We start from the raw sequence: 26,654 nt of genomic DNA on the forward strand, positions 1-26,654 counted from the left end.
ACCAGGCGCCTGGTCCTCACGGCGGCGGCCGTGCTCGTCAGGTTCCACATGCCGCTCTGCGATACCGAGGGCCTCCCGGTCGGGGACGGGGCTCTCCATGCCCTGCGGGGTGGGGCGAGCCTGCTTGGGAGGAGGAGCAGAGAGAGCCCCGCAGTCCCAGGCCCCCGGGGGAGAAGGCGAGGCCCCATCTCCACGCCTCTCAACGCGGGGGCGGGGGCGCACCCCCGGGAACCCGGGGGTCCTGGCAGCTTCCGTCCCGTCAGAGCGCTGGAGACGGCCACCCCCCCCCCCCGCATGTTGCACAGCCGGGCCCGGGGGCCGCGAAAGGCCCCAGCCGGCGGCTGGACAGGCGCGCACGGAAGGACGCGCCTAAGGGAGAGCGGGGGGCGTCTGCGCAGGGCGGGGGCGGCCAGCTGCTCCTCCAGCGGACGGGCCTCGCGGGAAGAAGCCCCCCGGCCCCGCCCGCGGGAGAAGGAAGGGCCCAGCCTGCAGCGCCGGGGCTGCGCCTGCCGTCAGAGGCGGCCGGCAGGCCCGAGCAGGGGCAAATGGCCGCCCGGTCGCGGCAGCCTCCTCTGGCCCGAGAGGGGCCCGCCCCGACGGTGGGCTCCTGCGGGCGGGCGGGCTGACGAGGCGCCGGGCGCCAGGATGGCCGCCCAGGGGGCTCGCGGAGCCTGGGCTCCCGGGGCTGCCTTGCGCTCGAGCTCCTGCGCTGGGAGGCGGGGGCCACGCGGGGGCCGCTCTTGGGCCGGGGCGGGGCCGGCTGGCTGGCATGGAAGAGCTCCCTCCGCCGCTGTCCGGGGAGGCTTACGCTCCGGCGGGTGGGCATGGGCCCGGGCCGGCCACGACCGTGGCACACGCCCCTGGCGGGGGCGGCCATGTGGGGCCCCTGCGTGCGCGCGTGTCCGCCGAGCGGAGCGTGCCGCAGGAGCTGGGGGCCCCGCGCAGCCCGCTCGGCGGCCCCGCGGCCCCGGCACGGGGGCACCAAGGAAGGCCGTCACCTGCGCGTGTGCCGCGCTCCAGCTCCGGGGCCAAGGGGGCTGATCCGCGGCAACGAGGCGCAGAGGAGCGGGAGGGCAGCTACCCCGCCAGCGAGCCCAGGGCTCAGGGCGCGAGCTCTGTCCCGCTCGGCCGCCGCCCTGGGCGCGAGGGGCGGGGCGGGGCTCGGGCCACGGGCGGCCTGGCGGGGACGGAGGCCCACGCGCGGGCACGGGAGGCTGCTCCACCGGGCAGGGAAGCGCCGCTGGCCCGGGGCGCCTGCGAGCCGCGTGCCCCCCGCGCCTCCGCACGCGCCCCCCTGAGCTCGCGGGGCGGGGCGGGGCGGGGGGAGGCAAGGCTGGCAGCCGCGGCGCTGGCGGCCCCGGCCGCGCTTCAGCCCTTCGCAACGGCAGCGCCGCTCGCGGGCCTCCGGCGCCAACATTCCTGGAGCAGAGGCGGCGCCCCGAAGGGAAGGGCCCGGCGTCCGGCGCCGTCTCGAAGCCCTGCGCGCCGTCCCCTCGGCAGGATGGCGGCAGCGCCCGCCCGGGCCGGGCCGGGCCGCGAAGTTCTCCAGCCGCCCGGAGACCTTGAGGCATCCGCGGCTCACAGGCGGGATTGGGGGGCAGGGCAAGCTCCTCGCGGGGGCGCCTTGAGCAGGGGTGCCGGGGGAGGGACCCGAAGCTTACCTGTGGCGGCGGCGCCTCTGGGAGCCGGGACCAGGGAGTTGAGCCGAGCCAGCCCAGCAGGGAGAGGCGGGAAGGGGAGAGCTGGGCCGTCCCAGGGAGGGAGGGGAACGGGCGGGCCGTCCCAGCGAGGGAGCAAACGGGAGCACCGCCCCGGCCACCAGCGCACCGCCAAGAGGGCCCTGGAACGCATGCAGAGTTCCGTCCCACTCCCGGCCCGGCAATCAGGCAGCCATTCCCCAGGGGCAGCTGTGCCCGGTAGGCAGAGAGACGAGCAGGGCCTCGCCTGTCTAAGGCCCCGAAGGGGGAGAAGCTCTCGCTCTGGGGCGGGGTGGGGGCTGGTTCCCGGAAGACCCCACCCGAAGGACCGTCTGTCTGGAATAGGATTGGGAGCCAGAGGGAGGCCGCGGGTCACAGGGTCGCCCCCCCCCCGCTCTGCCTGAAGAATGCGGCGCGATTGGGAAGCTTGCAGGTTGCCAAGCCCATGGACGGTGAAGGGAACGGGAGCCCCCCCGCGCTGCCTCAGTCTCTCCTCTGTTACTTTGGACGTCAGGTGAGCAGGCCCTTTTCGTGGCACTTTTGGCCGAGGTGCGGCCCCGCACACCTCTGAGCATGCACAGAGCGCCTTTTCCCGACTCCCTGCAGACCGAGGCTCCAAGGTTAGGGGCAGGATCGACCCCGGACTTTTCCGCGCTGGCACCGCGCTTTCTGCCCCCTCCGCGGAGGCGGGCCGCTCTGCTTCCCTTCTTCGCAACACCTGCCAAGTTTTGGGGGAGGGGGCGTCTGCCGTTGTCTCGCAGGTACGTGACTCCTGGGAGGGCCGCTCCCTCCCCACAAGAACCCCCGTCCCATGCCCCCCGCGGCTGCCAGGCGCCTTCACCGTGGGTCGCGCCCCACATGTCCCCGCCCACCCCGCTGGGCCTCCCCCTGGAGAGACGAAGGCTGTGCCGCCAGGGCTCCATTTGCCAAAGAAGGCGGGCGGGGGGGGGGGCGTCGGGGGGCGGGGCCGTCGGGGACTCCCACGTTTGACACTCCAGCAGAGGAGAGCGAGCGGCAGGCAGGTGAGTGGGGCCGGGAGGCGGGGGAGCGGAGCCCCGCGGCCAGCGCGGATGGGAGCGGCCTGGGGCGGCAAGAGGTTTCGAGTTGGAGACGTGGGGGGGGGGAGCGGGGAGCCCGTGTCGGTTGGGGGGGTCATCAATGGCTCCAAGCCTTAGGGACCCCCGCCCCCCTTAAGCCTCCACCTGAGGCTACGAAACGGGAAGGGACCGCAGCAGCCCGTCTCCCTTGAGACGAGAGTTCCCCGCGCCTGCCACGGACCCCTTGGGCAGCCGCCGGCCCTCCGGCAATCCCAAGGCCGCCCCGCGCAGCGGAGGAGGGAGAAGAAAGCCAGGTTTGCGCGCCCGCGCCGGCCCCCCCGCCGCCCCTGTGGTCGCACACGGCCGCCTCTGCCCCGCTTCCCTCTCTCGCGCGCAGGATCCTCCAGGATGGGCTCAAAGTTCCCGAGCTGCTTCCCCCGGGGGAGACGCTGGAGACGGGGCAGCAAGAGCGGGCAGCGAGAGCCCCCCGCGGGTAAGCAGAGGCGGGAGATCGCAGCAGCCCCCCGAAACTCCCCCCTCCAGCGCAAGCCCTGCCCGGCCAAGGGCCGCTCACTCGCTCTCCCCCCGCAGAGGCCTCCTCGGACGCACCCGAAGCCGCCGCTGCTCGGACCCGATCCGCCCCCTCCGCCAGCAGCGAGGCGGACCCCTGGAGCGGGCGGGTCTACTTCAGCGGCAAAGCGCGCGTCTCCTTCCGCCACCAGCTGGACTCGGAGCGGGATTCCACCAACTGACCCCCGGCGCCGCGGAGGGCGCGCGAGGCGGCGGCCCGGGGCTGGAGCAGCGCAGGCCTGCGCCTGGCGCCGGGGTGGGGGGGGGGCGCCCGGCGCCACTGCCCCGTGGCAGACCGCTAGCCACGCAGGGCCCCACGCTGGCTTCGGCAGGGCGAGGGCTGGACGGGGCGAGCATGCCCGGCGGCGCCCTCAGACGCTTTAGGGGTCCAATAGGGGTCCAAGTGGAAAAGGCAGATCGGGGCGGGGGACGGGGTTGACTAGGCTGAGGTTCAGACAGGCTTACGCTGAAGCAAGGCAGACACGGGTATAGGCCCGGATCCCATAGCTCTGGCAACTGTGTAACAATAAAGCAGCAACTGTTCCTGAGCCTGTGAAGGATGCCTTTCTTTTAGCCCAGGGAACGCAGCCAGCCTCCCGCTCCCCACACTGGGCCCAGCTCACGGGGGGCAGTCTGGGGCTCCAAGGGGAGGGGGCTGTGCTCATGCCACGAGAGTGGGTGGTGGGCAGGCGGGCAGCTGTTGCCCTTGCGAGGAGGTGCCTGTCTGTAAACAGCTTCTGAGCTGGCGCCCGGCCCATCCACATCCAGGGAGACGGCTGGAGCAGGAGCGAGGGAGGCCCAGTGTGGAGAGCCAAGCCCCCCCCCCCCCGTGGAAAACATTTAGTTTTGTTTAAAAGGTCCAACAGCCTCTTTCCTCCCTCACGCCCCCAAACTCTCTGGGGGGAGAACAGCATTGGCTGGGTGGGGCTGGGTAAGTACTGGGCGTCACCCCCTTATCTCACCCACGCGGCACTCGCCATGCCGCCATAATCACTGCTGAGAAAGAACCACAAGGGAAGGGAGACCAGGTCAGCCACCCTCTCGGAGGGGGAGACACCAGCACCCTCTGCTGGGGACCAGGAGGCAACCAGAGGAGGAGGAGAGGAGGAGGAAAGGGGACATGATCTCCATCTTTGCCCCCCTGCCCCACAACCCCTCCTGAGCCTAAACCCAACAAAGTACCCAGTCACAAAGGCTCTGGATCTCCCCCAAAATTCTCTGCACTTTCCTTGAACCACAATTTCTGCAACACTTGCAGAAAACCAGGTGGATGAAGCCAGCTCAAAGATGCAGGCTAAATCTGCCCCCCACAACTTTTTCCCAGCTCCAGGCATCTACCACAGATCTCCATCCCTGCCCCCCCCCTTCCCCATCCTGAGAACACAGGTGTTGGAGAGGAAGCAGCAAACACAGCATTCTGATTCCCATATTTTAATACAACTTCAAAGCCACATGAAAGCTGAACAAGGTATGGAACCACCCAGCCAACTTCCTGCCCCAGCCATGGGGTGGCACTGCCCTCCTGCCCCTTCCCTTTTTCAGAGGGAGGAGAACCGAGGCAGGTCGTTGCCAAGGATGACCTTGCGTTCCACGCCATCCTTCGTGATGGCTGCCAGGCGGATCACACCCCCACTGGAGCCATCGCGGTCCATGGCCAGAGAAAGGGCTGCAAGGAGAGAGGAGTAAGGCAGCACCTTGCCAGCATGAGGGACAGAACCCCCCCCCCCCCCACAGCTGCCTGGTGCGAAGGGAGCCTCTTCTGCCTCCAGTGGCAGAGGACTGTGGGGAGGCTGCATTCCCTTACCATTGGCTGTGAAGGCCAAGCACTCCTCTTTGCTCATCCCTGGCTTGTAGGAAGCATCGACGAAACCATAGATATAGGAGCTGCCAGAGCCCCCGATGGAAAAGGGCTGGCGAACCACCATCCCGCCCATGGGGACAGAGTACACCTGCAAGGAAGGGGTGCCCAGAAGATGAGTGAATGTGAGATGCTCAGGGCTTGCTTCGAGAAGGCTGCTGCACCCGGACAGCAAACACACAGAGAGCCCAGCCTCCCGCGCCTTAGATGCAGCCGGGGGGGGGGGGGGGCTGCTTCCTTGGAGTGCACCCCAGCCTCTCACCTGGCCTCCTTTGCGCTTGTCCCAGCCGGCCACAAGGATCCCAGCAGTGAGGTCCTCTCGATATCGGTAGCACATCTCCTTGAACAGGTTGGCCGCCGTGTGCACCAGCGGGCGCTCGTCCAGTTCAATGCTGTAGCGTACAGGGGAGGGAGAGGATGGGGTCACACACAGCAGGCAGGGAAGAGACCAGCGTGTGCAAAGACATGGCCACTGACGCTTTGCTTCCTCAACAATGTTCGGCATGCAAAATGCTTTAGCAGTGACCTCATCGCACAGACTCAGCTCTTCCTACAGCGGAAGCATTCTTGCAAAATCCTGAGGAGTCAGGGCCCTGGATTTTTCCAGCCCTGCCCATGCAAGCTCCCAACAGAGAAGAGTCTCTTATTTTGGAGCTGTTTTTTTCTTGGCTCCTAAAGGAAGGGGAAACAGGAGGAAGGCCCTTCCCTTTTGGAATATACCCAGAAACAGAAAGGGAATTTTTTCACAGCCCTCTTTTGCAGATTAGTTACCTCTGTCCTCACAAGCAAGGTGGTTAAAGAGCCCTAAGGTACTGGGCATTTTCCACCCTTGCAAAGCAGGCTTGTAGGGGAAAACAGGCATTCCAAATGGCACAACCGTTTTGAAAGTGGTGAACATGAACAGGGCAGGAAGACATGATGGAAGTGCAGAAAAACATGTCCTTTTCATTTGCCACTGAGGTTGGCGCTCTTGACACAACATGAGAGGACTGGTGCGAAACAAATGTGACAGATGAGTCAAGAACAGGAAGTTGCTCTAGCTGGCAGGCAGGAAGGAAGGGGGAGGGAACCTTCACCACTGAGGTGTTAAGAAGAGGACTGAAGCTGGATCAGGCCCAAAGGTCCATCTGCATCCAGCAGCCAGAGAGATGTCTCCGGGAGGCCCATGCGCAGGGCAGGAGGGCCAAGAGCTCTCTCCCATCGTGTACTGCCTGCCCAGCACCTCCTCTCCAGAGGCAGGCCTGCCTCCAAACCTGGCAGCTCCGTGGAGCTCTCGTGGCTGACGTGAACTGTCCTCCCTCAGGAACTCTGTGTACGAGGTGCAGGCCTAGAGGCTCAGGGTGTCATGGGACTGCCACCACCTCCCGAGGGGCACTGCTCCATACCTGTGGAAGCCCAGCTGGTACGTGACAGCATCAGCAATGGCTTGGGTGTCAGCAGCTGAGCCTGACCGACAGCAGAAGATGTGGTCGTGGATCTGCGTCAGCTTGTCTGTGACCCGGTTGGCAATGTATGACCTGCAAAAGGCAGGGAAACCCATCAGTGTGGTGCCTCACCCACCTACCCCCCCCCCCCCGGGAGTCCACAGATGATTCTGGGATGCCTATATTTAAGGGGACATCTCAGGACTAGCAAGCAGCTGCACAGCCCAGTGCTCAGGACTGCCCAGTGCTTTGGTCCCTCAAATCTCCATGCCAGAAGAGGCAGCCACAAAATATTGCCTGTCTAAAGTGACGCTGCAGAGCTTCTCTCCTCTTATTCTTGCTGGTCAGGCAGCCACCACCCCGAGGAGAAAAGGGCAAAGATGACACCTCCCTCGGGCACATCCAGCCCCCAGGCAGAACAGGCTTCCCCTTGAGAGCCCCCCCCCCCCGCAAAATGCAGACACCTCGGCCCCTTCCGCCTCCCCACTTACCCTGTAGTTGTCCTGGAGTCAGCCCCGATGACGACCCCGCCATCAAACTCCACGGCCATGATGGTTGTCTGAGGGCAGGAGACAGGGGTCAGGAGCAAGCAAGGATCTTGTCGTAGGCCTGGGCCGTGGGGGCCTCAAAAAGCTCAATCCCACCAGCAGTGGCTTTTCCCACGACTGCAGTCCATGCTGGGAAAAGCTGCACTTGGTGGATTCTTTCAGCTCTCCCACCTACAACCGCCACAGGTCTCCTGTGCTCTTTGAGCGCTTTACTCCAGCCACTCCCTCACTGCCCTCAAGCCTGGAGCTCGCTACACCAAACGTGGCTGTGGTGCCCCTTCTCACCCCCTCAGAAGAACATCAGAAGAGCCCTGATGCTGGATCAGGTCAAGCGTCCACCCAGTCCAGCATTCTGTTCCCACAGGGGCCAACTAGCTGCCCACAGAAAACCCACAAGCAGGACAGGAGTGCAAGAGCACTGTCCCACCCATGTTCCCCAGCAACTGGTGTAGACAGGCTTACTGCCTCTGATGTTGGGGGTAGCATAAAGCCAAGTGCATACGGCCTCAGATCTCACCTTTCCATTAAGACTTTGGCTGAGCCCCTTCATCCTCCCAATTATAAATTTATTTATTTCATGTCTATACCTTCCAATAGCCAAAGCTCTCTGAGCAGTTCACAGAAATGAAACAGTGTGAAACTGCACTTGGCCCCATTCCTGCCCCCTCTGTCGTCACTGCCGACACTTCGATTGCAAGCTCCTTGCGGGCAGAGGCCTACCGCCTTCCTGCGTTGGCTTGTGAAACGCTGCAATGCATGTGACAGAGGACGGTGTATAAACACTAAAATGAGCACTGGAGCCAGGGAGCAGCCAACAGTGCAGTCCTACAGGCGTCTACTCAGGAGGAAGTCCTATTGAGCGAAATGAGGCTTACTCCCAGAGACACGGGCATAGGACTGCAACCTATGAGAATAAGCCCTGGGTTCGAATCTGCCCTGGGCGGATCAGGTCGCGTCAGAAACACAGGAGCCTCCGCCGCTCCTCGCCCCGGGCCGTTTCCCTGCCAGCCAGCCTTCCTCCTCCCGGGGACTCCGGGCAGCAACGAACGGGCTCCCTCGCTCCCCCGGGACAACGGCGGCCTCCCTTGCAGGGCCGATGCAAGCATGACGACGAGGGGACGGGCAGAAGGGCTCCGGCGCTGCGCAAAGGCCGCGGCCGCGCGAGCTCCTCGGGCAGGGATCGGTCCCCTCGCCCGGCCCGGCGGCCTCGCCCCGTCCTCACCCCGGTGGTCTCCGCCCGGCGGGTCCAGTCCGGGCAGCCCCCCGACAGCCCCACGCTCGGCCCCAGCGCCGCCGCCGCCGCCATCTTGACTCCGAGGACGGCACTGTCGCGAAAGCGCCGAGGCACGCCGCTGGCCGCGCGCTTTGCGGCGCCGGCCCTGGCGCACGCCGTAGAGACAGACGCGCCGAAGAGGGGACCCGTGCCTCGAACGTCGGGCTCCGCTCGGGCTTCCGTTCGGCTTCCTCTCCCCGGCCCGCGACATCCGGGGCGGGGGGAGATCCGGGACTTTAGCACAGCCGCGACTGCGCGCCAGCGCGCCGCCCAGGGGGAGCGACGACAGGCGGGAGTTCCTGCCCCAGGGCGCCCTGTTGCAATCTCGGGGGTTGGGCGGGTGCTGAGACGGCGACGAAGAGCTCTGTGGCACCTGAAAGACGAACACACTTCCTTATTTATTTATTTATTTGCGGGATTTATATGCTACTCTGCATCCAATGAAATTCCCAAGTGGTTAACAATAAAAAGGAGAAAAGAATCAAAATACAGAATTAAAATCTCTCGAATGAAATTGTGCCAATAAAGCCATGGAGGATTAGTCAGGGAGGGCTTCTTGTTTCAGCAGGAACATCTTCCGCAGGCGTCGAAAGCAAACCAGGCCGGCCGGCCTGGCATCCAGGGGCAGCGAGCTCCTCAGACGGCGCCAACGCGCCGAAGGCTCCGCTCCGAGTGGCCTCCAAACGGCCCGTGCGGAACCACCCACAGCCTCCCCCGCGACCGCCGGGCCGGGCCGGGCGAGGCGCGAGCTCGCGGCTCCGTCCTGCCCCCATGGTGGAGGGCTTCAGGCACCCGGGGCAAAACCTGGCGCCTGGCCCGGCAGCAGGCGCGCCCGTGGCCTCGGAGCCGCCTTCCGCGGACGCAGGAGCGTGGAGCGCGCCCCAGGCAGCGAAGCGGCGCACCTGCCGTGGGCAGGCGGGGACGGGGCGCAGCGAGGGGGCGCGCGTGCGGGCCCTCCGCGGCTCGTCCGAGAGTGCCGCAAGACGGCGCAGGTGCTCCGCAGGGGGCGGCCGGCCGGCGCGGCCCCTCAGCCACGACCTGACCGACGATGCCAGCGGCGGGCGCAGCGCAGCGCAGCGCGGCTGCCAAACGCGGCCGCCCGCGACCGGCAGCAGCCTGCAGGCGTCCTCGCGCGGACGGCGGCGGCGCGCTCCGTCCAGGGCGGCCTACGCCGCAGGGCTGGCGGGAGCCGGCGCGGCGCGGGGGCCGGATCTGCCGGGCGGGCCCTGTCGCGCCCGCCGGCAGGAGGCGCTGGGGGCGGCGGCGCAGCGGCGGGTCGGGAAGCGCTGCCCGCCCGTGAGCCGCCGCCGCCGCCCTCGCAGGCGCCCGCCCCGGCGACGGCCGCGGCGGGCTTTCTCGGGCGGCTCCGCGTCCGTCCGGGCGCGGCCACAAGCGCGGCGCCTGCGGGGCCGGGAAGCGCCCTGCCCTAGCCCAGCCCAGCCCGTCCAGCCCGCGCGGCGCGGCGCGCGCTGCGGTTCGCGCCCGGCAGGTTTTACGACACGCGTCACCTGGCCGCCCCGCCGCCGGAGGGGACAGCGGAGAGCAGAAGGCAAAGGGGGCGTCCGGGGCCTTCTTGTACGGGGCAGCCGCGGCAGAAGGCTTGGCAGGAGGGGAGGGGCTGCGGCGGGGTGAGTGGCACGCCGCAGCCCTGCAATGTAGCCCACTGCTATATTCTCCCCGTAGATACCGGGGCGGGGAGTGGGGTCCGAGGCTGAGAGACCGATTTGCAGCACCCCTGCAACGCAGCCCGACGTTAGGATGCTCTTCGTCTGCTACAAGGCGCTTTTCCGTGGAGCGCCACGGTCGTTGCGCGGCTCTTTAAACCGTGCTGCCCCAGGGCTCTTTCTGCCAGTGGCGCATTTGGCTTCCCAGCCAGATCGGGCCACACCAGTTGCTGAGCTGGGGGACATTAGAGCCGCATCGATCCAGCAAGCCCCCCTGGCCAGCTGGAGCGCAGTCAGGCATGCCACGGGCACTGCCACGGCTGTATGCGCTTTCCTCCCTCAGTGTAAAATGGAAACCCCAAATCATATAGGAACTGCCAAAAAGGGAGGGGATCATCTGGTGTGACCCAGGTCTGTTTCCAGGGTAGCCACAGAGCCCTTTAGGACCTGACAGCAGGGACGTCCCCTTCACAGATCACTGCCTTGCTGTGGCGAAGGGGCTTGCGTAACTCAGTGAAGCCATAAGCTGTGCCATGCAGGGTCACCCAAGACGGACAGGTCATGGCGGAGAGTTCTGACAAAATGTGGCTCACCAGAGAAGGAAATGGCAACCCACTCCAGTATTCTTGCCAAGAAAACCCCATGGAACGTATCACAAGGCTAAAAGATATGACGCCGGAAGATGAGCCCCTCAGGTCGGAAGGTGTCCAATATACTACTGGGGAAGAGCAGAGGGAATTTCCAAGTAGTGCCAGAAAGAGTGAAGCGGCTGGGCCAAAGCCGAAAGGACACTCAGCTGTGGATGTGTCTGGTGCTGAAAAGAAAATCCGATGCTGTAAAGAACAAAATTGTTTAGGAACCTGGAATGTCAGATCAGTGAATCAAGGTAAGCTGGAGGTGGTCAAACATGCGATGGCAAGATTGAACATCGACATCTTGGGAATCAGTGAACTAAAATGGCCAAGCACGGGCGAATTTAATTCAGGTGACCATTATATCTACTACTGTGGGCAAGAATCCCTTAGAAGAAATGGAGTAGCACTCATAGTCAACAAAAGGGTGGGAAAAGCAGTACTGGGGTACAATCTCAAAAACGATAGAATGATCTCAGTACGAATCCAAGGCAAACCATTCAACATCACAGTAATACAAGTCTATGCCCCAACCACTGAGGCCGAAGAAGCTGAGGGTGATCGGTTCTGTGAAGACCTACAACACCTTCTAGAACTAACACCAAAAAAAGATGTCCTCTTCATCATAGGGGATTGGAATGCTAAAGTAGGAAGTCAAGAAATCACCGGGACAACAGGCAAGCATGGCCTTGGTGCACAAAATGAAGCAGGACAAAGGCTAATAGAGTTTTGCCAAGAGAACACGCTGATCATAGCAAACACTCTTTTCCAACAGCACAAGAGGCGACTCTACAGATGGTCAATATCGAAATCAGATTGATGATGTCCTTTGCAGCCAAAGATGGAGAAGCTCCATACGATCAGTAAAAACAAGACCTGGAGCTGACTGTGGCTCAGATCATGAGCTGCTTCTTGCAAAATTTCGGCTTAAATTGAAGAATGTAGGGAAAACCACTAAACCATTCAGGTATGACCTAAATCATATCCCTTATGAATACACAGTGGAGGTGAGGAATAGATTTCAGGGATTAGACCTGATAGACAGAGTGCCTGAGGCAGCAACTCAATCCATCCCAAAGAAAAAGAAATGCAAGAAAGCAAAGTGGCTCTCTGATGAGGCTTTACAAGTAGCTGAGGAAAGAAGGGAAGCGAAAAGCAAGGGAGAAAGGGGAAGATATATCCAACTGAATGCAGAGTTCCAGAGAATAGCAAGGAGAGACAAGAAGGCCTTCTTAAATGAACAATGCAAAGAAATCAAGGAAAACAATTGAATGGGAAAGACTAGAGATCTCTTCAAGAAAATCAGAGATCTCAAGGGAACGTTTTGTGCAAAGACGGGCATGATAAAGGACAAAGAAGGCAGGGACCTAACAGAAACAGATGAGATTAAGAAGAGGTGGAAAGAATACACAGAAGAACTATACAGGAAAGATCTTAATGTCCCTGATAGCCATCATAGTGCGGTCACTGAACTTGAGCTGGACATCCTTGAGAGTGAAGTCAAGTGGGCCTTAGGAAGCATTACTAACAACAAAGCTAGCGGAGATGACAGTATTCCAGCTGAGCAATTTAAAATCCTAAAAGATGATGCTGTTAAAGTGCTGCACTCAATATGCCAACAAATTTGGAACACTCAACAGTGGCTACAAGACTGGAAAAAGTCAGTTTACATTCCAATTCCAAAGAAGGGCAATGCCAAAGAGTGTTCAAACTACCGTACAATTGCACTCATTTCACATGCCAGCAAGGTGATGCTCAAAATCCTACAAGCTAGGCTTCAGCAGCATGTGACCCGAGAACTACCGGAAGTACAAGCAGGGTTTCGAAGAGGCAGAGGAACTAGAGATCAAATCGCCAACATTGGCTGGATCATGGAGAAAGCAAGAGAATTCCAGAAAAACGTCTATTTCTGCTTCAATGACTACGCTAAAGCATTTGATTGTGTGGATCACAACAAACTGTGGCAAATTCTGAAAGAGATGGGAGTACCGGACCACCTTACCTGTCTCCTGAGAAACCCGTACGAGGCCAAGAAGCAACAGTAAGAACCGGACATTGGGAGAGGAGTACGACAAGGCTGTATATTGTCGCCCTGCTTATTTAACTTATATGCAGAGTACATCATGAGAAACGCCGGGTTGGATGACTCAAAGGTCGGAATTAAGATTGCTGGGAGAATTATCAACAGCCTCAGATACGCAGACGATACCACCCTAATGGCAGAAAGCGGAGAAGATCTAAAGAGCCTCTTGTTGAGGGTGAAACTGGAGAGTGCAAAAGCTGGTTTGAAACGCAACATTAACAAAACTAAGATCATGGCATCTGGCCCCATCACTTCCTGGCATATAAAAGGGGAAGAAATGGAAGCAGTGACAGATGTTATTTTCTTGGGCTCCAAGATCACCGCAGACGGTGACTGTAACCATGAAATTAAAAGACGCTTGCTCCTGGGGAGGAAAGCTATGGCAAACCTAGACAGCATAGTAAGAAGCAGAGACATCACCTTGCCGACAAAGGCCGGCATAATCAGAGCTGTGGTTTTCCCAGTAGTAATGTATGGCTGTGAGAGCTGGACTGCAAGGAGGTCCAATCAGGCAATCCTAAAGGAAATCAACCCTGAGTGCTCATTGGAAGGACAGATACTGAAGCTGAAGCTGAAATATTTTGGCCACCTAATGCGAAGAGAAAACTCCCTGGAACAGACCCTTATGCTGGGAAAGACTGACGGCAAAAGGAGAAGGGGACGGCTGAGGATGAGATGGCTAGATAGCATCACCCATGCAATGAATATGAACTTGAGCACACTCCGGGAGAGAGTGGAGGACAGAAAGGCCTGGCGTGCTCTGGTCCATGGGGTCACGAAGAGTCGGACACGACTTAATGACTGAACAACAAGAAGCAGGGACGTCACTGCGAGCTGGCCATGGAGATGCCAAACTCCCCGTCCCCGTTGACCCCAAATTCCAAAGTGCAAGGTAAATGAGCAAATGCAGGTCTTGGGGCCAAATCCCCCCTTGTGCAGCCTTTGCTCCGGTGTTTGTGTTCCTGCTTTGGGGCTTCCTCCATCTCTCCCACTTTCTAAGAGCAGCAGCAGCAGCAGCTGACGACTCAAAACAAAGCTTTGCAAGAGCCAAGCTGCTTGCTCTTACAGACTTCAGCTGCTCCTCTGCAATTTATGTAAAATGGGCCAGTGAAGCTGTGCAGGAGCTCACTGCAGGCCAAAGAACAGAACTCCCTATTCTGTTGTCCTCACATGCTGCTCATCAGCCTGTCTTTAATCACACAAGAAAAATGCAGTCTTGTGTGCGCTTACTCAGAAGAAAGTCCCACTGTGTTGAGTGGGGCTTGCTCCCAGGCGAGTGTGCCTTGGGTTGTGGCCAAAGTCTCCTATGGTGTCCTGAAGTGGCACTTCTCCCTTTCGAAGCGCCTCCTGGGAAACAGCCTCTGCCACAGCCTCCCTCAGGTCAGGGGCTGTCCTGGGAACGAGCGGAAGGAAGGTGCCTCTCCTCCACAGGGCCGCCTTTCCCAGGCCTGCTGCCATCACACACGCTGCAGCTGCAGACGTCTGGAGCCTGGAACTGCTGAAGGCGGGCGGCGGGGTGGGGGCACACGCACACGTTTCTAGTATATCCTCCACCCAAAGGAACCCACTCCCCACTCAGTTGTGAATAGGAGAGGGGGGCTCACAAAATGGCAAGCCCCTGTCCCCCCCCCCGGAAATGCAGAGGAGGGGAGGGGATGGGACGGTCCCCTGCAAAGTAGGGATGCCAGGCAAATGGCCCCAGAGGGAGTAGTGAAGCCCCCGCGTTTAATGATTTGTGTCTGCGGGTGTGGAACTGCCCCGTTCTCAAGCGTATGTGACGTGATGCTGCTCCTGAGCCAGCGACGGGAGTGGGGTGGCGAGCCGAGAGGGGGGCATCTCCCCTCCCCTCCCTGGGCAGGAGCAGTGCTGCTTGCCTGGCGCTGCGGCCCCCCGCAGCAGCCCCGTGAACTGCGCCCGGATGGGGAAGGGCGTCCCTGGTCTCGCCCTCAGGGGTCCCCTAGCACAAGCGGCAGCGGCAGCCAGCTGCGTTTCCCTGCTGCAGCCCCGGGCGAGGGGTGTTAGGGCAGTTCCAGCATCCCGCGGGCGGCGTACTCGGCCTGGGTGGCGTTGTACACCTGGCCAATGCTGCGCACGGTGGCCCGGAGGATGGCCCGTGCCTCCTGCTCCTCCTCCTCCGGGCAGATGACGCCGTACAGCTCCTGGCGGGCGGGCAGGGCCAGGAAGGCAAGCCTCGCAGCCTGCCGCACCCACCAGCTGTGGAAGGGGGCCAGGGCCTCCCGGTAGGCATCCGCACACATCTGGGAGGGGTCCCCATCCCTCTCACTGGCCCCCAGCTTGTGCAGGAAAAGTTCCAGCCACTTCAAGGCGCGGTGGAGGCGCAGCAGTGTCCGGCAGCCGGATGGGGGGTGGCTGGGTGGTGGGGAGTGGAAGCCCACCAGCCCGCTGTCCAGTTCGAAGTCCAGCATGGACCGCACGGTGCGGTAGTGGGGGCCGTGCTGCCCGTCCTGGCGCAGCTGCAGAATGGCAACCTTGGACCGCGTCTCCCGGGAGATCAGGCCAAAGGCGGCACCCAGAGTGTCCATGAACCTGCGAAGAGCAAGGGGGCTGCGCTGCAGGGCTGGCTGGGCCAGGGGCCGCCCCTCCGCAGCATGGCTGAGGGCATCATGGCCGCCTGCTCCGGCCCGCCAGGCCTGGCTCTCGTCGGGGCCTGGCACCCTCAGGGCTGTGCAGAGGCTCGGACCCTGTGGCCGCCTCCCTGCACCTCCGCAGCCCTCGGCCGGCGGTGCTGCTCAGGGCGGCATCGGCCACAGCATGCCGACAGACAGCACAGCCTCTGCGGCGGCAGTGGGAGGCCGGGTGAAGTGGGCAGGCGCCTCCCTGGGGCTCACGGGTGGGAGGAGGCGAGGCGCCATTGGCCGGAAGGGCGGGCTTACTTTGGCGGCTCACGGGGGCGGGGCCCTCACATGTAGGCTTTCCCCGACGGGGCTGTTCGGTGTCGCCCGAGCTGGCCCCGCTGGCCCAGGATTTTCTTATCCCACCGCAAAGGCCAGAAACGGGGCGCCACCCTCACCACCCTTACTCTGTTTCTGCACATGCCCCTTTGGCCGGGGCAGCTCTCACTCACTTGATCAGCTCTTCCCAGCCACGGATGTATTCCCAGAGGAGGATTTGCCCGTCGGCTGCGATGCTGTCCGTGAACGCGCTCAGCAGCCGCTTGATGTGGAACTCCTTGCCTTGGGCCCGGGGGCCAGAGGTCAGCAGGAGGAGGGCTGCAGGGCTCTTCATGGGAACGGGCACAGGAGCGAGCTGGGGGCAGAGCACAAGCAAGGAGTCGCCTCCAGTTAGGGTGGGGTGTGCGGCCCTGTCCAAACTTTTATCTCGCAACTAAACTCGAAGCCAACATGGATTTGCCAAAAACAAGTCCTGCCAGACAAATCTGGTCTCATTTTTGGATCAAGTCACCTCCCTTGTGGACCGTGGGAATGCTGTGGACATCATATACCTCGACTTCAGCAAAGATTTCGACAAAGTGCCCCATGATCTCCTGATGAGCAAACTAGCTCAAAGTGGGCTAGATGAAACAACGATCCGGTGGATCCACAGTTGGCTACAGAATCGGACTCAGAGAGTGCTTCTCAATGGGACCTTCTCCAACTGGGGAGAGGTAACGAGTGGGGTACCGCAGGGCTCAGTCCTGGGCCCGGTGCTCTTCAACATTTTTATTAATGACTTGGAGGAGGAGGCGCAGGGAATGCTGATCAAATGTGCAGATGACACAAAATTGGGCAGGATAGCTAATACTTTGGAAGACAAAATTCAACGTGATCTTGACAGACTGGAGCGCTGGGCAGAAAAAAACAATGACATTGAATAGGGATAAATGCCAAGTTCTGCACCTAGGAAAAAGAAACCAAATGCACAGTGACAAGATGGGGGATACGTGGCTCAGCCACACTACAAGCGAGAAGGATCTTGGAATATTTGTCGATCACAAGCTGAATATGAGCCAACAATGTGATGTGGCTGCAAAAAAGGCAAATGCTCTTTTGGGCTGCATTCATAGAAGCATAGCTTCCAAATCCCAGGAAGTACTAGTTCCCCTCTACTCAGCACTGGTTAGGCCTCATCTGGAGTACTGTGTCCAGTTCTGGGCACCACACTTTAAGAAGGATGCAGACAAACCGGAGAGGGTTCAGAGGAGGGCAACAAAGATGATCAGGGGACTGGAAACAAAGCCCTATGAAGAAAGACTGAAAGAACTGGGCATGTTTAGCCTGGAGAAGAGAAGACTGAGGGGAGCTATGATAGCACTCTTCAAGTACTTGAAAGGTTGTCACAGAGAAGAAGGCCAGGATCTCTTCTCGATCATCCCAGAGTACAGGACACGGAATAATGGGCTCAAGTTACAGGAAGCCAGATTCCGGCTGAACATCAGGAAAAACTTCCTGTTAGAGAAATACGACAATGGAACCAATTACCTGGGGAGGTGGTGGGCTCTCCCACACTGGAGGCCTTCAAGACGAGGCTGGATAGCCATTTGTCAGGGATGCTCTGACTTGGATTCCTGCATTGAGCAGGGGGTTGGACTCGATGGCCTTGTAGGCCCCTTCCAACCCTACTATTCTATGATTCTATGAACTTTATAACAACACTACAAGTGAGAAGGATCCTGGAATTGTCAATCACAAGCTGAATATGAGCCAACAACGTGATGTGGCTGCAAAAAAGGCAAATGCTCTTTTGGGCTACATTAATAGAAGCATAGCTTCCAAGTCACGGGAAGTACTAGTCCCCCTCTACTCAGCAGTAGTTAGGCCTCATCTGGAGTACTGTGTCCAGTTCTGGGCGCTACACTTTAAGAAGGATGCAGACAAACTGGAGAGGGTTCAGAGGAGGGCAACAAAGATGATCAAGGGACTGGAAACAAATCCCTTCGAGGAGAGACTGAAAGAACTTGGCATGTTTCGCCTGGAGAAGAGAAGACTGAGGGGAGATATGATAGCGCTCTTCAAGGACTGGAAAGGTTGTCACAGAGAGGAAGGCCAGGATCTCTTCTGGCTCATCCTAGAGTGCAGGACATGGAATAATGGGCTCAAGTTCCAGGAAGCCAGATTCTGGCTGAACAACATTAAAAACATCCTGTCAGAGCAATACGACAATGCAGCCAATTACCTGGGGAGGTGGTGGGCTCTCCCACACTGGAGGCGTTCAAGACGAGGCTGGACAGCCACCTGTCAGGGATGCTCTGACGGGGGTTGGACCCAATGGCCTTGTACGCTCCTTCCAACCCTACTATTCTATGATTCTATGATAACGTTCTCGGGCCTGGGACTCAGCATTTATGAGGCCTCAGATTCCTTCACACCTTTATCTTGCTGTACTCCAGGACCGGAGAACAAGGGGCCAAAATGCCAACAATCCCTGTGTATTTCAGCTTCAAGCAGTTACTGTGGGTCACTTAGCCTTAGGAGGTGCGCCTGAACCTTTTTGAATGCAGAAAAAAACCTGCACCAAAGATGGGAAGCTGCAAAGGAGGAAAAGACGGGGCCAGGGGCAGGGCCATCTAGGGAACCCCTGAGGCTGGATTTGGCCCCTGGACCTGAGGTTCTGCATCCCTGCTGTACTTCTAACAACAGCCCTGTGAAGTAGGCCCACATTGTTAGCATCCCCAGAAGTGGGGTGGGTGTGGGGGCAGCTGTCAGAGCTGAGAGAGAATGGCTGCACCACCCTCTAGTAAGCGTGCGCCAAAGGCGATGCTCAAGCTGTCCCAGGGCCGTCTGGCTTTGCTGCTCCCTATCTCAACCCTTCGGCTGCACCAGCTCTCAAGACCCAGCAAGCCTCGAGATTCAGTTTTCTCACAGTGACTCTCCCCAAACCAATTTTTTAAAAATAAATGGAATATTTTTAAAAAATATATATTTAAAAAAATGAAACTCAGCCCTTTCAAAGCTTTGCATTTCAGACTGGAATTTCAAGTGTGTGCAAAATTCCCTTTCAGCGTCGGCAAGAAACCAGGAGTGTCTGGACTGGGCCCACGCAGGATCTCACCTTCTCTTGCTCCTCTTTGCTGGGCGGCGTCTCCTTGAGCCAGAGGCAGGGCCGACCCCCCCAGACGCAGGTGGCGCGCGGCAGAACTGCTGCAACACGAGGAAAAGGGGACCGGATCAGGCGCACGACGGCGGGCAAGCCCACCGCCCGATCCTCCACACCCGTGGGCTGCCCCAGAGCACGAGGGCAGCCAGACCAACGCTGGATGGAGCAATCTTCACCAGACAATTCCTGCGCAGAGAGCGCCTCAGGCACCCTGAAGCACCACCCAAAGGCGCCCCCCACTCCTGCCTGCCGACACATGGAACATCCCTCCCCAACCTGGTGCCCTCCAAAGGGGCTGGACCGCAAGTCCCATCTGGTTGGGAATGATGGGAGTAGCAGTCCAACATATCTGGAGGGCACCAGGTTGGGGAAGGTTGCACTAGCACCCGCCCACGCCTGGGCAGGGCGCAGAGGGCGACACCTGTCCCCGTCATCACAGCCCCCTGGTCAAGGACGCATCCTCACGCCTGGCCACCGGAAAGCGCCTGTCCACCGCAGCACAAACCCACAAGACACCTGGAACCGGGTTTTGAGGAAGAGCGAGAGAAAAATATTTTAAACGAGCACATAACTCCCAACGTACATCCACGCGCAATGCCGGCCGTCGCCATAACCACACGGGTTTCTCCGAGCGCAGCTGCAGCGCGGCGCCCAGCCCCGAGCGGGAGCCCAGCGGGCGCGCCAGAGCCGGAATGCCGGCAGGGCTGGCGCCACCGTGCGTCGGCGGTCTCCGAGAAGGGCCCAGGCCGCCTGGGCGCGCTGGAGGAACGGCCGCCTCGGGGCCAAGCACGCTGATGCGGAGGCCCATCTCAGGGGCATCAGCGTGTGGGTGGGGGGGGCTCCACCCCCCAGCTCCTTTAGGATGCCCCAATCCCCAAACAAGAAACGCCCGCTGCCCGCTTCCTCTCCCTCGCTCTGCTTGTGGGCTTCCTGTCGGGGCATCTGGCTGGCCACTGCAGGAGCAGAATGCTGGGCCAGAGAGCCCCTGGGCCTGGCCCAGCCTCCGGGCCCTTCTTCTATTCTCTCCATCGCGGCCCACCAGCGCATGGGCAGGGGACTCCCAAGCCACCCCCCATCATTGCATGGGCCAGACCCAGCTTGGCTGTGCCATCCAGGGCCAACGCGCCACACCCGGGGCAGCGGAGGCAAAGGGCTGCTGCACGAGACGGCGCCGGCTTCGGAGCTACATAGGCACAGGAGTTGGCAGAGTGGCCAATCCATATGGGGAGGGGAGCCTCTGTCCCCGTGACCCTTTGCCCCACCCGCCCAGCCGGTGGGCCTTGACGGGATGGGGGCTTTTTCAGGTTCCCACAGGGTGCAGAGGGATTTGATCATTGGATGGGGGAGCTGTGTGTTGTGGCACCCCCCACACACACACACACACGGCCCCCTCCCCCAAACCTGTGACTTACAGAGGTGCCTGCTGGAGAGGCAGAGGAGGAGGAGGAAGAGCCCCCCAGGGAGGAGCAGCCGACAGAGACGCGCGGGAGCCCAAGCAAGAGCCTCCATGTCCAGCAGCTTGGCGCTCCTGCTGCCGCTCGGCCCGGCCGCACCTTGGCTCCCCGACCTGGGCGCTCCGCTCAGGTGGGGAGATAAGGGCTGCTTATCAGGCAGGGGCGGAGGGAGGCAGCGAGGGCGGAGGGTGCGTTTGTGTGGGGGAAGAGTTGGGAGAGGGGCTGAGCAGCCCTGGCGCTTGTCCTCAGTGCCAAGGTCTTGTCCTGGAACACCCAGCATACATGCAAAGAAAAGAGTACCTCTGAGCCTGAGCAGAATGCTTTGCCCTGGCCTGCCCACCAGTGGACTGCCAGACTTAGCCCTCTAAATCCTTTCGAGAGCCACAAATCCTCCTCAGAGGGTGAAGTCATAATAAGCATGCCTCTGACCATGTCCAGAATTCTTTTCCTTCTACACTGAGTAACCGCAAACAGCCCACACATTTTCAGATCTCGGCAGAAGGGGTCCCGCAGTTGCATCTGGCAGGCCTGAGCCCCAGCACCTCTCCTGATACGTCCAAGTCTTGCAAGTTAAGGGGGTCTGGCCTGGGACTGGGGAGAGGCACAAATAATCCCAAGGAGTTCAATCCCTCACCGCTTCCAAACTGGCATTTGAGTGGCCCACCTGGCAGGAGGGGAAGGAGGAGAAGCAACAGCTCCCACCCCCACCCCCATCTCTGCCTGGCCATTCACGACACCAAGAGCGACCATGGCTGGCAGCCCGTGTCGGCACAGCTTGTGCGTGGAGAGAGCAAGCCAGGGAAGGATTTGCGTGGCCCCCTGAATACTGTTCCTCTTCAGCACGATGCTGCAAAAAGAGCAACTGTTGGGCAGGTTAATCATTGACTCTCTGGAGGGACCTTTGGCCCAGCAGCAGGCAAATGGCCCCACGGGGCTGGGGGGGCAGCAGGGCCCGGGCCAGGCCGGTGGCCAGTGGTAGGTGGGACAGGCAGGTGGACATGGAGCTCAGGGTGATTTGGGGGCCGGTTTCCTCAAGAGAAGGGCAGCCTCGTGTGGCGCAGAGTGGTAGGTGGCAGCACTGCAACTGAAACTCCCCACAACCCGAGTTGGATCCCAGCGAAAGCTGGGCCCCAGGTAGCCGGCTCAGGTCGACTCAGCCCTCCATCCTTCTGAGGTCAGTAAATGAGTACCCAGCTTGCTGGGGGAAAGGTAGTCACGACTGGGGAAGGCAAAGGCAAACCACCCTGCTACAGTCTACCATGAAAACGCCAGCGCAAGCGGCGTCTCTCTAGGGGTTAGTAATGACCTGGTGCTTGCACAAGAGGAACCTTTCCATTCCTTTAATCATAGAATAGTAGGGTTGGAAGGGGCCTACAAGGCCATCGAGTCCAACCCCCTGCTCAATGCAGGAATCCAAGTCAGAGCATCCCTGACAGATGGCTGTCCAGCCTCGTCTTGAACGCCTCCAGTGTGGGAGAGCTCACTACCTCCCCAGGTCATTGGTTCCATTGTCGTATTGCTCTTACAGTCAGGAAGTTTTTCCTGATGTTCAGCCGGAATCTGGCTTCCTGTCACTTGAGACCATTATTCCGTGTCCTGCACTTGGGGATGATGGAGAAGAGATGCTGGCCTTCCTTTCTGTGACAACCTTTCAAGTACTTGAAGAGCGCTATCATATCTCCCGTCAGTCTTCTCTTCTCAAGGCTAAACATGCCCAGTGCTTTCAGTCTCTCCTCAAAGGGCTTTGTTTCCAGTCCTCTGATCATCTTGTTGCCCTCCTCTGAACCCTCTCCAGTTTGTCTGCATCCTTCTTCAAGTGTGGTGCCCAGAACTGGACACAGTACTCCAGATGAGGCCTAACCAGTGCTGAATAGAGGGGAACTAGTACTTCCCGGGATTTGGAAGCTATGCTTCTATGAATGCAGCCCAAAAGAGCACTGGCCTTTTTGGCAGCCACATCACATTGTTGGCTCATATTCAGCTTCTGATAGGCAACCATTCCAAGATCCTTCTTGCTTGTAGTGTGGTTGAGCCACGTATCCCCCACCTTGGTTTCTTTTTCCTAGGTGCAGAACTTGGCATGTATCCCTATTGAATGTCATTCTGTTGTTTTCTGCCCAGCGCTCCAGTCTATCCAGATCATGTTGAATTTTGTTTCTGTCTTCCAAAGTATTAGCTATCCTGCCCAATTTTGTGCCATCTGCACATCTGATCAGCATTCCCTGCACCTCCTCCTCCAAGTCATTAATAAAAATGTTGAACAGCACTGGGCCCAGGACTGAGCCCTGCGGTACCCTGCTCATTACGTCTCCCCATTTTGAGAAGATCCCACTGATAAGCACCCTTTGAGTCCGATTCTGTAGCCAACTGTGGATCCACCGAATCGTTGTTTCATCTAGCCCACTTTTCGCTAGTTTGCTCATCAGGAGATCATGGGGCACTTTGTCGAAAGCTTTGCTGAAGTCGAGCTATATGTCTACCGCATTCCCACGGTCTACAAGGGAGGTTACTTGATCCAAAAATGAGATCAGTTTTGTCTGGCAGGACTTGTTTTTGACAAATCCATGCTGGCTTCGAGTAATCACGGCATTGTTGTCAAGGTGCTTCCAGATGGATTGCTTTATGATCTGCTGCAGAATTTTCCCTGGGATGGATGTCAGACTGACTGGTCTGTAGTTCCCAGGTTCCTCCTTTTTACCCTTTTTGAAGATAGGGACAACATTAGCCCTCCTCCAGTCTTCTGGCACTTCCCCCGTCCTCCATGATTTCTCAAAGAGAATAGACAGCGGTTCTGAGAGTTCTTCTGCTAGTTCCTTTATTACTCTAGGATGCAGTTCATCTGGCCCTGGAGATTTGAACTCATTCAAAGTAATGAGGTGTTCCTTGACCATATGCCTATCGATCTCAAGCTGCAATCCTGCCCCTTCAGCCTGTACTTTGCCTTTGCCAGGGGGGTCATAGACCCTCTTTTTGGGAAAAGACTGAGCCAAAGTAGGAATTGAGCACCTCTGCCTTTTCTTTGTCATCTGTTATCGTTTTGCCATCCTTATTTAATAGCTGAACCAACATTTCTTTCCTCTGCCTTTTACTATGCACGTAGCTGAAGAAAGCCTTTTTGTTGTTTTTAGCATCCCTCGCTAACCTCACCTCGTTCTCAGCTTTAGCCCTCCTGATGCCATCCCTGCAATTCTGTGCTGCCTGTACTCTTCCTTTGTTGCTTGGCCTTCTTTCCACTTCCTATATGTGTCCTTTTTTGTTTTCAGGTCATCCCTAAGCTTTTTGTGAAGCCACATTGGCTTCTTCTGTTGTCTTCCACCTTTTCTTCTTGTTGGAATTGTTTGTGATTGTGCCTTGAGAATTTCCTTTTTTAAAAGCTCCCACCCATCTTGGACTCCTTTTCTTGTTAGCGTCACTTGCCATGGGACCTTACTGATCATTGTTCTGAGTTTATGAAAATCAGCTTTCCTAAAATCCAGGGTACGCGTTTTGACTACACTCAGCTTTTGCTTCCCTTAGAACCAAGAACTCCAGTACAACATGGTCGCTTTCCCCCAGAGTTCCTGTAACTGCTACTTGATCCACTACGTCATCTCTGTTAGTTAGGATGAAGTCAAGGATAGCCGATCCTCTAGTTCCTTCCTCTACTTTCTGTAGGAGGAAGTTATCCGCCACACAAGTCAGGGATTTCCTGGAGGGGCCATGTTTTGCAGAATTTGTCTCCCAACAAATATCGGGGAAATTGAAGTCCCCCATGACTGCTACATCATGCTTCCTTAAAACATTGGCTATTTGCTTTTCAAAAGTTTTATCCTTGTCTTCTCCTTGATTGAGTGGCCGGTAGTAGACTCCGACCACCAGGTTCCTTTTATTCTTTGCTCCATTTATTTCAACCCAGATACTCTCGATGGGACTACCAAGCTCCTCCTCCTGTATTTCTGTGCAGAGATATGTATTTTTCACATACAGTGCAACCCCACCTCCCCTTCTGTTCCTCCTGTTCTTTTTGAACAAGTTATATCCTTCAAGTGCTGTATGCCAGTCATGAGAGTCATCCCACCAAGTCTCAGTTATACCTATCAGGTCATAATTTCCCTCTTGTATTAAGAGGTCAAGTTCATTCTGTTTGTTTCCCATACTCTGGGCATTAGTATATAGACATCGAAGACCATGTGCTTCATAGTCTGGCTTTCTTCCTACATGTGTCTGAAGACTATTATTGGGCGCTATTAGAGCTGTTCTCTCCGTTGCAGTGCATGCACCTACGTCCATTGTTACCCCCAACATTACATCTCCCTTCCCCGTAGGATTCAGTTTAAAGCCCTCCTGATGAAGTCCTTCATGCTATGGCCAAACACATTCTTCCCATCCTTTGTGAGGTGCAACCCGTCCCTAGCCAACAGCCCATCTTCCAGGAAGTATAGCCCGTGGTCCCAGAATCCAAATCTCTCTCGTCGGCACCACCTTTGTAGCCAGTCATTCACCCGGAGTATTTTTCGTTCCCTTTTTATCCCTCTTCTAACTACTGGAAGGATGGATGAGAAAACTATCTGGGCTGCAAAGTTGTTGAGTTTCCTTCCCAAAGCTTCAGTCTGACGTGATCTCTTCGTAGCTCCGCTTGGCGGTATCATTTGTTCCCACATGGATGAGAAGAAAGGGATACCTGTCAGTGGGCTTTATGAGTGCAGGCAACCTGTCAGTGGGCTTTATGAGTTCTCAGGCAAGAAAACAAACATTGCACACACCTTGCAGGTCACCACCACTGGAGAGTCTTGTCCTTCCATTGCCTCTTTTCCCTTTTTGTGTCTAGCTTTGTGATTGTTCTAGACTAGCCTGTGCCTGCTCCTCTACTCAGTAGAGGTTAAAAGCAGAGTCCCACTGGTGTGGAAGTGTGTGTTACAGGACAAATAAATGAAAAAAAGTTAGTTAAAAAGGGGAAAAAAATGTTAGGGGCCTCCCCCTTGACCTCCCCTGGCCAACTCCTGTTTGCTCCCCCTGTCCGCCCGCTCTGGTCGCTCGCTCTCTGGGAGCTTGCCTGCTTCTGTAGTCCCTGGACCAGCTTGCTCTGCTCTGCTCAGCTGGGAGGCAGGAAACAAGAGAGCAGGCTGCAAGGCAGAGCAGGGCTGCGCTCCTGGGCTGTGGGTTGTCTGAGGCGGGCAGAAGGGCCTGGCCAGCTTCCCCTTCTCACCATCTGTCGGTTTCCAGATGGGCCCCGAGATGGAGCTGGAAGGGCTGGTAGTGAAGAAGGATGAGTGCAAGATCCACAGGCCGGGGGCCAAATGGCAGGGTGTGACAGGCCACATGCTGCCCACTGCTCCTCCACAGTTTCTGGTTCTTGTTTGACAAGACCCAGGAGCACTCCCAGAGGAAACGGGGACCGGAAGGCAGAGTCCACCTCCACCTCTCGCTTGGGTGCCCTGCACAGCTGCCGGCTCACACACACAACCGTGCGCACTGCGGCCAGTTGCGCCTCCGGGGAATGGCGATTTTCATCTGCGGAGGGAGCAGACATGAGAAAAGGGAAGCCCAAACAAGCAGGGGGTGGGAGCCACTTTCCCGGGACATGCGGGCACAACCTCGAGAAAAAGGCGAGGAGACACAGCAGAGGCGTACAGAGTGATGTCTGGTGTGCGGAAAGTGGAGTGGGACAGCGGGAGACCTTTTTCTTCCTCCCTCCTGCTACGTGAACCCAAAGGAGCTAGAAGGTGGGAGAACCTGGGCAGGCGAAAGGCAGGCCTTCTTCACACAGTGTAGGGTTGGACTAGAATTCACTTCCACAAGACGCCATGATGGCCGCCAGCTCCGAAGGCTGCAAAAGCAGATGGCCGAATTCCTGGGGGGCCCATGGCAACGCGTCTCTCACCTCCAGGATGAGAGACAGCCGGCTTCAGCTCTAAATACCCATTCTTGGGGGGGATGGGGGGGGCAATTCCCCTTGCATCCTGCTTCTGGGATCCTCTGGGGTGTCTGGCTGGCTGCTGCCAGAGGCTGGAGCCTGGACTAGATGGAGCTTTGGTCTGATCCAGCACGGCCCTTCTGGTGTGTTCTTAGAAGACTCTCCAGTGGTGGTGCCATGCAAGGTGTGTGCAATGTTTGTTTTCTTGCCTGAGAACAACATGGCCTACACCTGCAACAAGTGCAAGTTGATCACGCTGCTGGAGGAAAAAGTAAGTGGACTGGAGCGGCGACTGTCGACCCTCCGGGGAATAAGAGAACACGAAGAGTTCTTGGACAGAATGGGGGAACTACAGCAGCAAAGGGAAGACCAGAAGCTTGAAGAGCAACAGCAAGATGAGGCAGAAGTGGGAAATGCTGAGGTGAAGAAAAGTGGAGTAGAGGATACTCCGTGGAAAAGGGTGACAG

General features: G+C 58.5%; 5 protein-coding genes across 9 annotated transcripts in view; 1 reads left to right on the top strand and 4 right to left on the bottom strand.

The window, feature by feature from the left end:
* The window catches only part of PLD2 (phospholipase D2), a 35,727-nt gene extending 33,783 nt beyond the window's left edge, over nucleotides 1–1,944 (bottom strand). The window contains exons 1-2 of one of the 2 annotated variants that reach the window (XM_084806927.1): nucleotides 1,662–1,944; nucleotides 3–120 (exon numbers count right to left, since the gene is read on the bottom strand). In XM_084806927.1, the coding sequence (XP_084663053.1) occupies nucleotides 3–99 (97 nt within the window). In that variant the 5' untranslated portion in view covers nucleotides 100–120; nucleotides 1,662–1,944. Of the gene's footprint in view, nucleotides 1–2 lie in introns of both variants that reach the window. The other variant, XM_084806926.1, reaches the window with a different exon arrangement.
* Nucleotides 770–7,200, top strand: LOC146343231 (uncharacterized). The gene is made up of 4 exons (XM_084808135.1): nucleotides 770–1,916; nucleotides 2,212–2,458; nucleotides 3,132–3,227; nucleotides 3,326–7,200. Exons 1-4 carry the CDS (start codon nucleotides 770–772, stop codon nucleotides 3,741–3,743), a joined length of 1,908 nt encoding a protein of 635 aa, XP_084664261.1. The 3' UTR covers nucleotides 3,744–7,200.
* Nucleotides 2,861–8,449, bottom strand: PSMB6 (proteasome 20S subunit beta 6). 3 transcript variants are annotated; one of them, XM_084806948.1, is made up of 6 exons: nucleotides 8,357–8,449; nucleotides 7,078–7,145; nucleotides 6,548–6,679; nucleotides 5,425–5,554; nucleotides 5,109–5,253; nucleotides 2,861–4,970 (listed from the first exon to the last, which is right to left on the bottom strand). In XM_084806948.1, the coding sequence occupies exons 1-6, from the start codon at nucleotides 8,438–8,440 to the stop codon at nucleotides 4,843–4,845; spliced, it is 687 nt and encodes a 228-aa protein (XP_084663074.1). In that variant the 5' UTR covers nucleotides 8,441–8,449; the 3' UTR covers nucleotides 2,861–4,842. The 3 variants fall into 3 exon arrangements, with proteins under 3 accessions (XP_084663074.1, XP_084663072.1, XP_084663073.1); XM_084806946.1 differs by having other exon boundaries at nucleotides 8,010–8,449; XM_084806947.1 differs by having other exon boundaries at nucleotides 2,861–5,253.
* Nucleotides 8,450–8,559: 110 nt separating this feature from the next.
* Nucleotides 8,560–13,769, bottom strand: LOC146343233 (uncharacterized). Its single transcript, XM_084808136.1, has 3 exons — nucleotides 13,615–13,769; nucleotides 9,310–10,223; nucleotides 8,560–8,780 (listed from the first exon to the last, which is right to left on the bottom strand). Exons 1-3 carry the CDS (start codon nucleotides 13,767–13,769, stop codon nucleotides 8,644–8,646), a joined length of 1,206 nt encoding a protein of 401 aa, XP_084664262.1. The 3' UTR covers nucleotides 8,560–8,643.
* On the bottom strand, nucleotides 10,218–22,984 carry GLTPD2 (glycolipid transfer protein domain containing 2). 2 transcript variants are annotated; one of them, XM_084806940.1, is made up of 4 exons: nucleotides 20,253–22,984; nucleotides 18,796–18,881; nucleotides 15,872–16,053; nucleotides 10,218–15,333 (listed from the first exon to the last, which is right to left on the bottom strand). In XM_084806940.1, exons 1-4 carry the CDS (start codon nucleotides 20,572–20,574, stop codon nucleotides 14,805–14,807), a joined length of 1,119 nt encoding a protein of 372 aa, XP_084663066.1. In that variant the 5' UTR covers nucleotides 20,575–22,984; the 3' UTR covers nucleotides 10,218–14,804. The 2 variants fall into 2 exon arrangements, with proteins under 2 accessions (XP_084663066.1, XP_084663065.1); XM_084806939.1 differs by having other exon boundaries at nucleotides 18,796–18,884.
* Between the last annotated feature and the right edge of the window lie 3,670 nt (nucleotides 22,985–26,654).

This window comes from Heloderma suspectum, chromosome 6 (genome assembly GCF_057233095.1).
Source record: "Heloderma suspectum isolate Gila_16-S chromosome 6, 16-S_ref, whole genome shotgun sequence".
Taxonomy (NCBI): Eukaryota; Metazoa; Chordata; class Lepidosauria; order Squamata; family Helodermatidae; genus Heloderma; species Heloderma suspectum.

Coding starts and splice junctions, on each gene's coding strand:
- GLTPD2 (XM_084806939.1), bottom strand. CDS start 20,574: ATGCTGGGTGTTCCAGGACAAGACCTTGGCACTGAGGACAAGCGCCAG. Junction 16,054..18,795: donor GCAAAGAGGAGCAAGAGAAG/GTGAGATCCTGC, acceptor CTCTGCCCCCAG/CTCGCTCCTGTGCCCGTTCC. Junction 15,334..15,871: donor GGCTGGGAAGAGCTGATCAA/GTGAGTGAGAGC, acceptor TGCTCTTCGCAG/GTTCATGGACACTCTGGGTG.
- LOC146343231 (XM_084808135.1), top strand. CDS start 770: ATGGAAGAGCTCCCTCCGCCGCTGTCCGGGGAGGCTTACGCTCCGGCG. Junction 2,459..3,131: donor CGTCTGCCGTTGTCTCGCAG/GTACGTGACTCC, acceptor TCTCGCGCGCAG/GATCCTCCAGGATGGGCTCA. Junction 3,228..3,325: donor GCAGCGAGAGCCCCCCGCGG/GTAAGCAGAGGC, acceptor CTCCCCCCGCAG/AGGCCTCCTCGGACGCACCC.
- LOC146343233 (XM_084808136.1), bottom strand. CDS start 13,769: ATGGAGGAAGCCCCAAAGCAGGAACACAAACACCGGAGCAAAGGCTGC. Junction 10,224..13,614: donor ATCTCCATGGCCAGCTCGCA/GTGACGTCCCTG, acceptor CACGGTTTAAAG/AGCCGCGCAACGACCGTGGC. Junction 8,781..9,309: donor TCCCCGCCTGCCCACGGCAG/GTGCGCCGCTTC, acceptor TTCGTCTTTCAG/GTGCCACAGAGCTCTTCGTC.
- PSMB6 (XM_084806946.1), bottom strand. CDS start 8,240: ATGCTTGCATCGGCCCTGCAAGGGAGGCCGCCGTTGTCCCGGGGGAGC. Junction 5,555..6,547: donor TACCAGCTGGGCTTCCACAG/GTATGGAGCAGT, acceptor TGTACGCTACAG/CATTGAACTGGACGAGCGCC. Junction 4,971..5,108: donor CTTGGCCTTCACAGCCAATG/GTAAGGGAATGC, acceptor CTCTCCTTGCAG/CCCTTTCTCTGGCCATGGAC.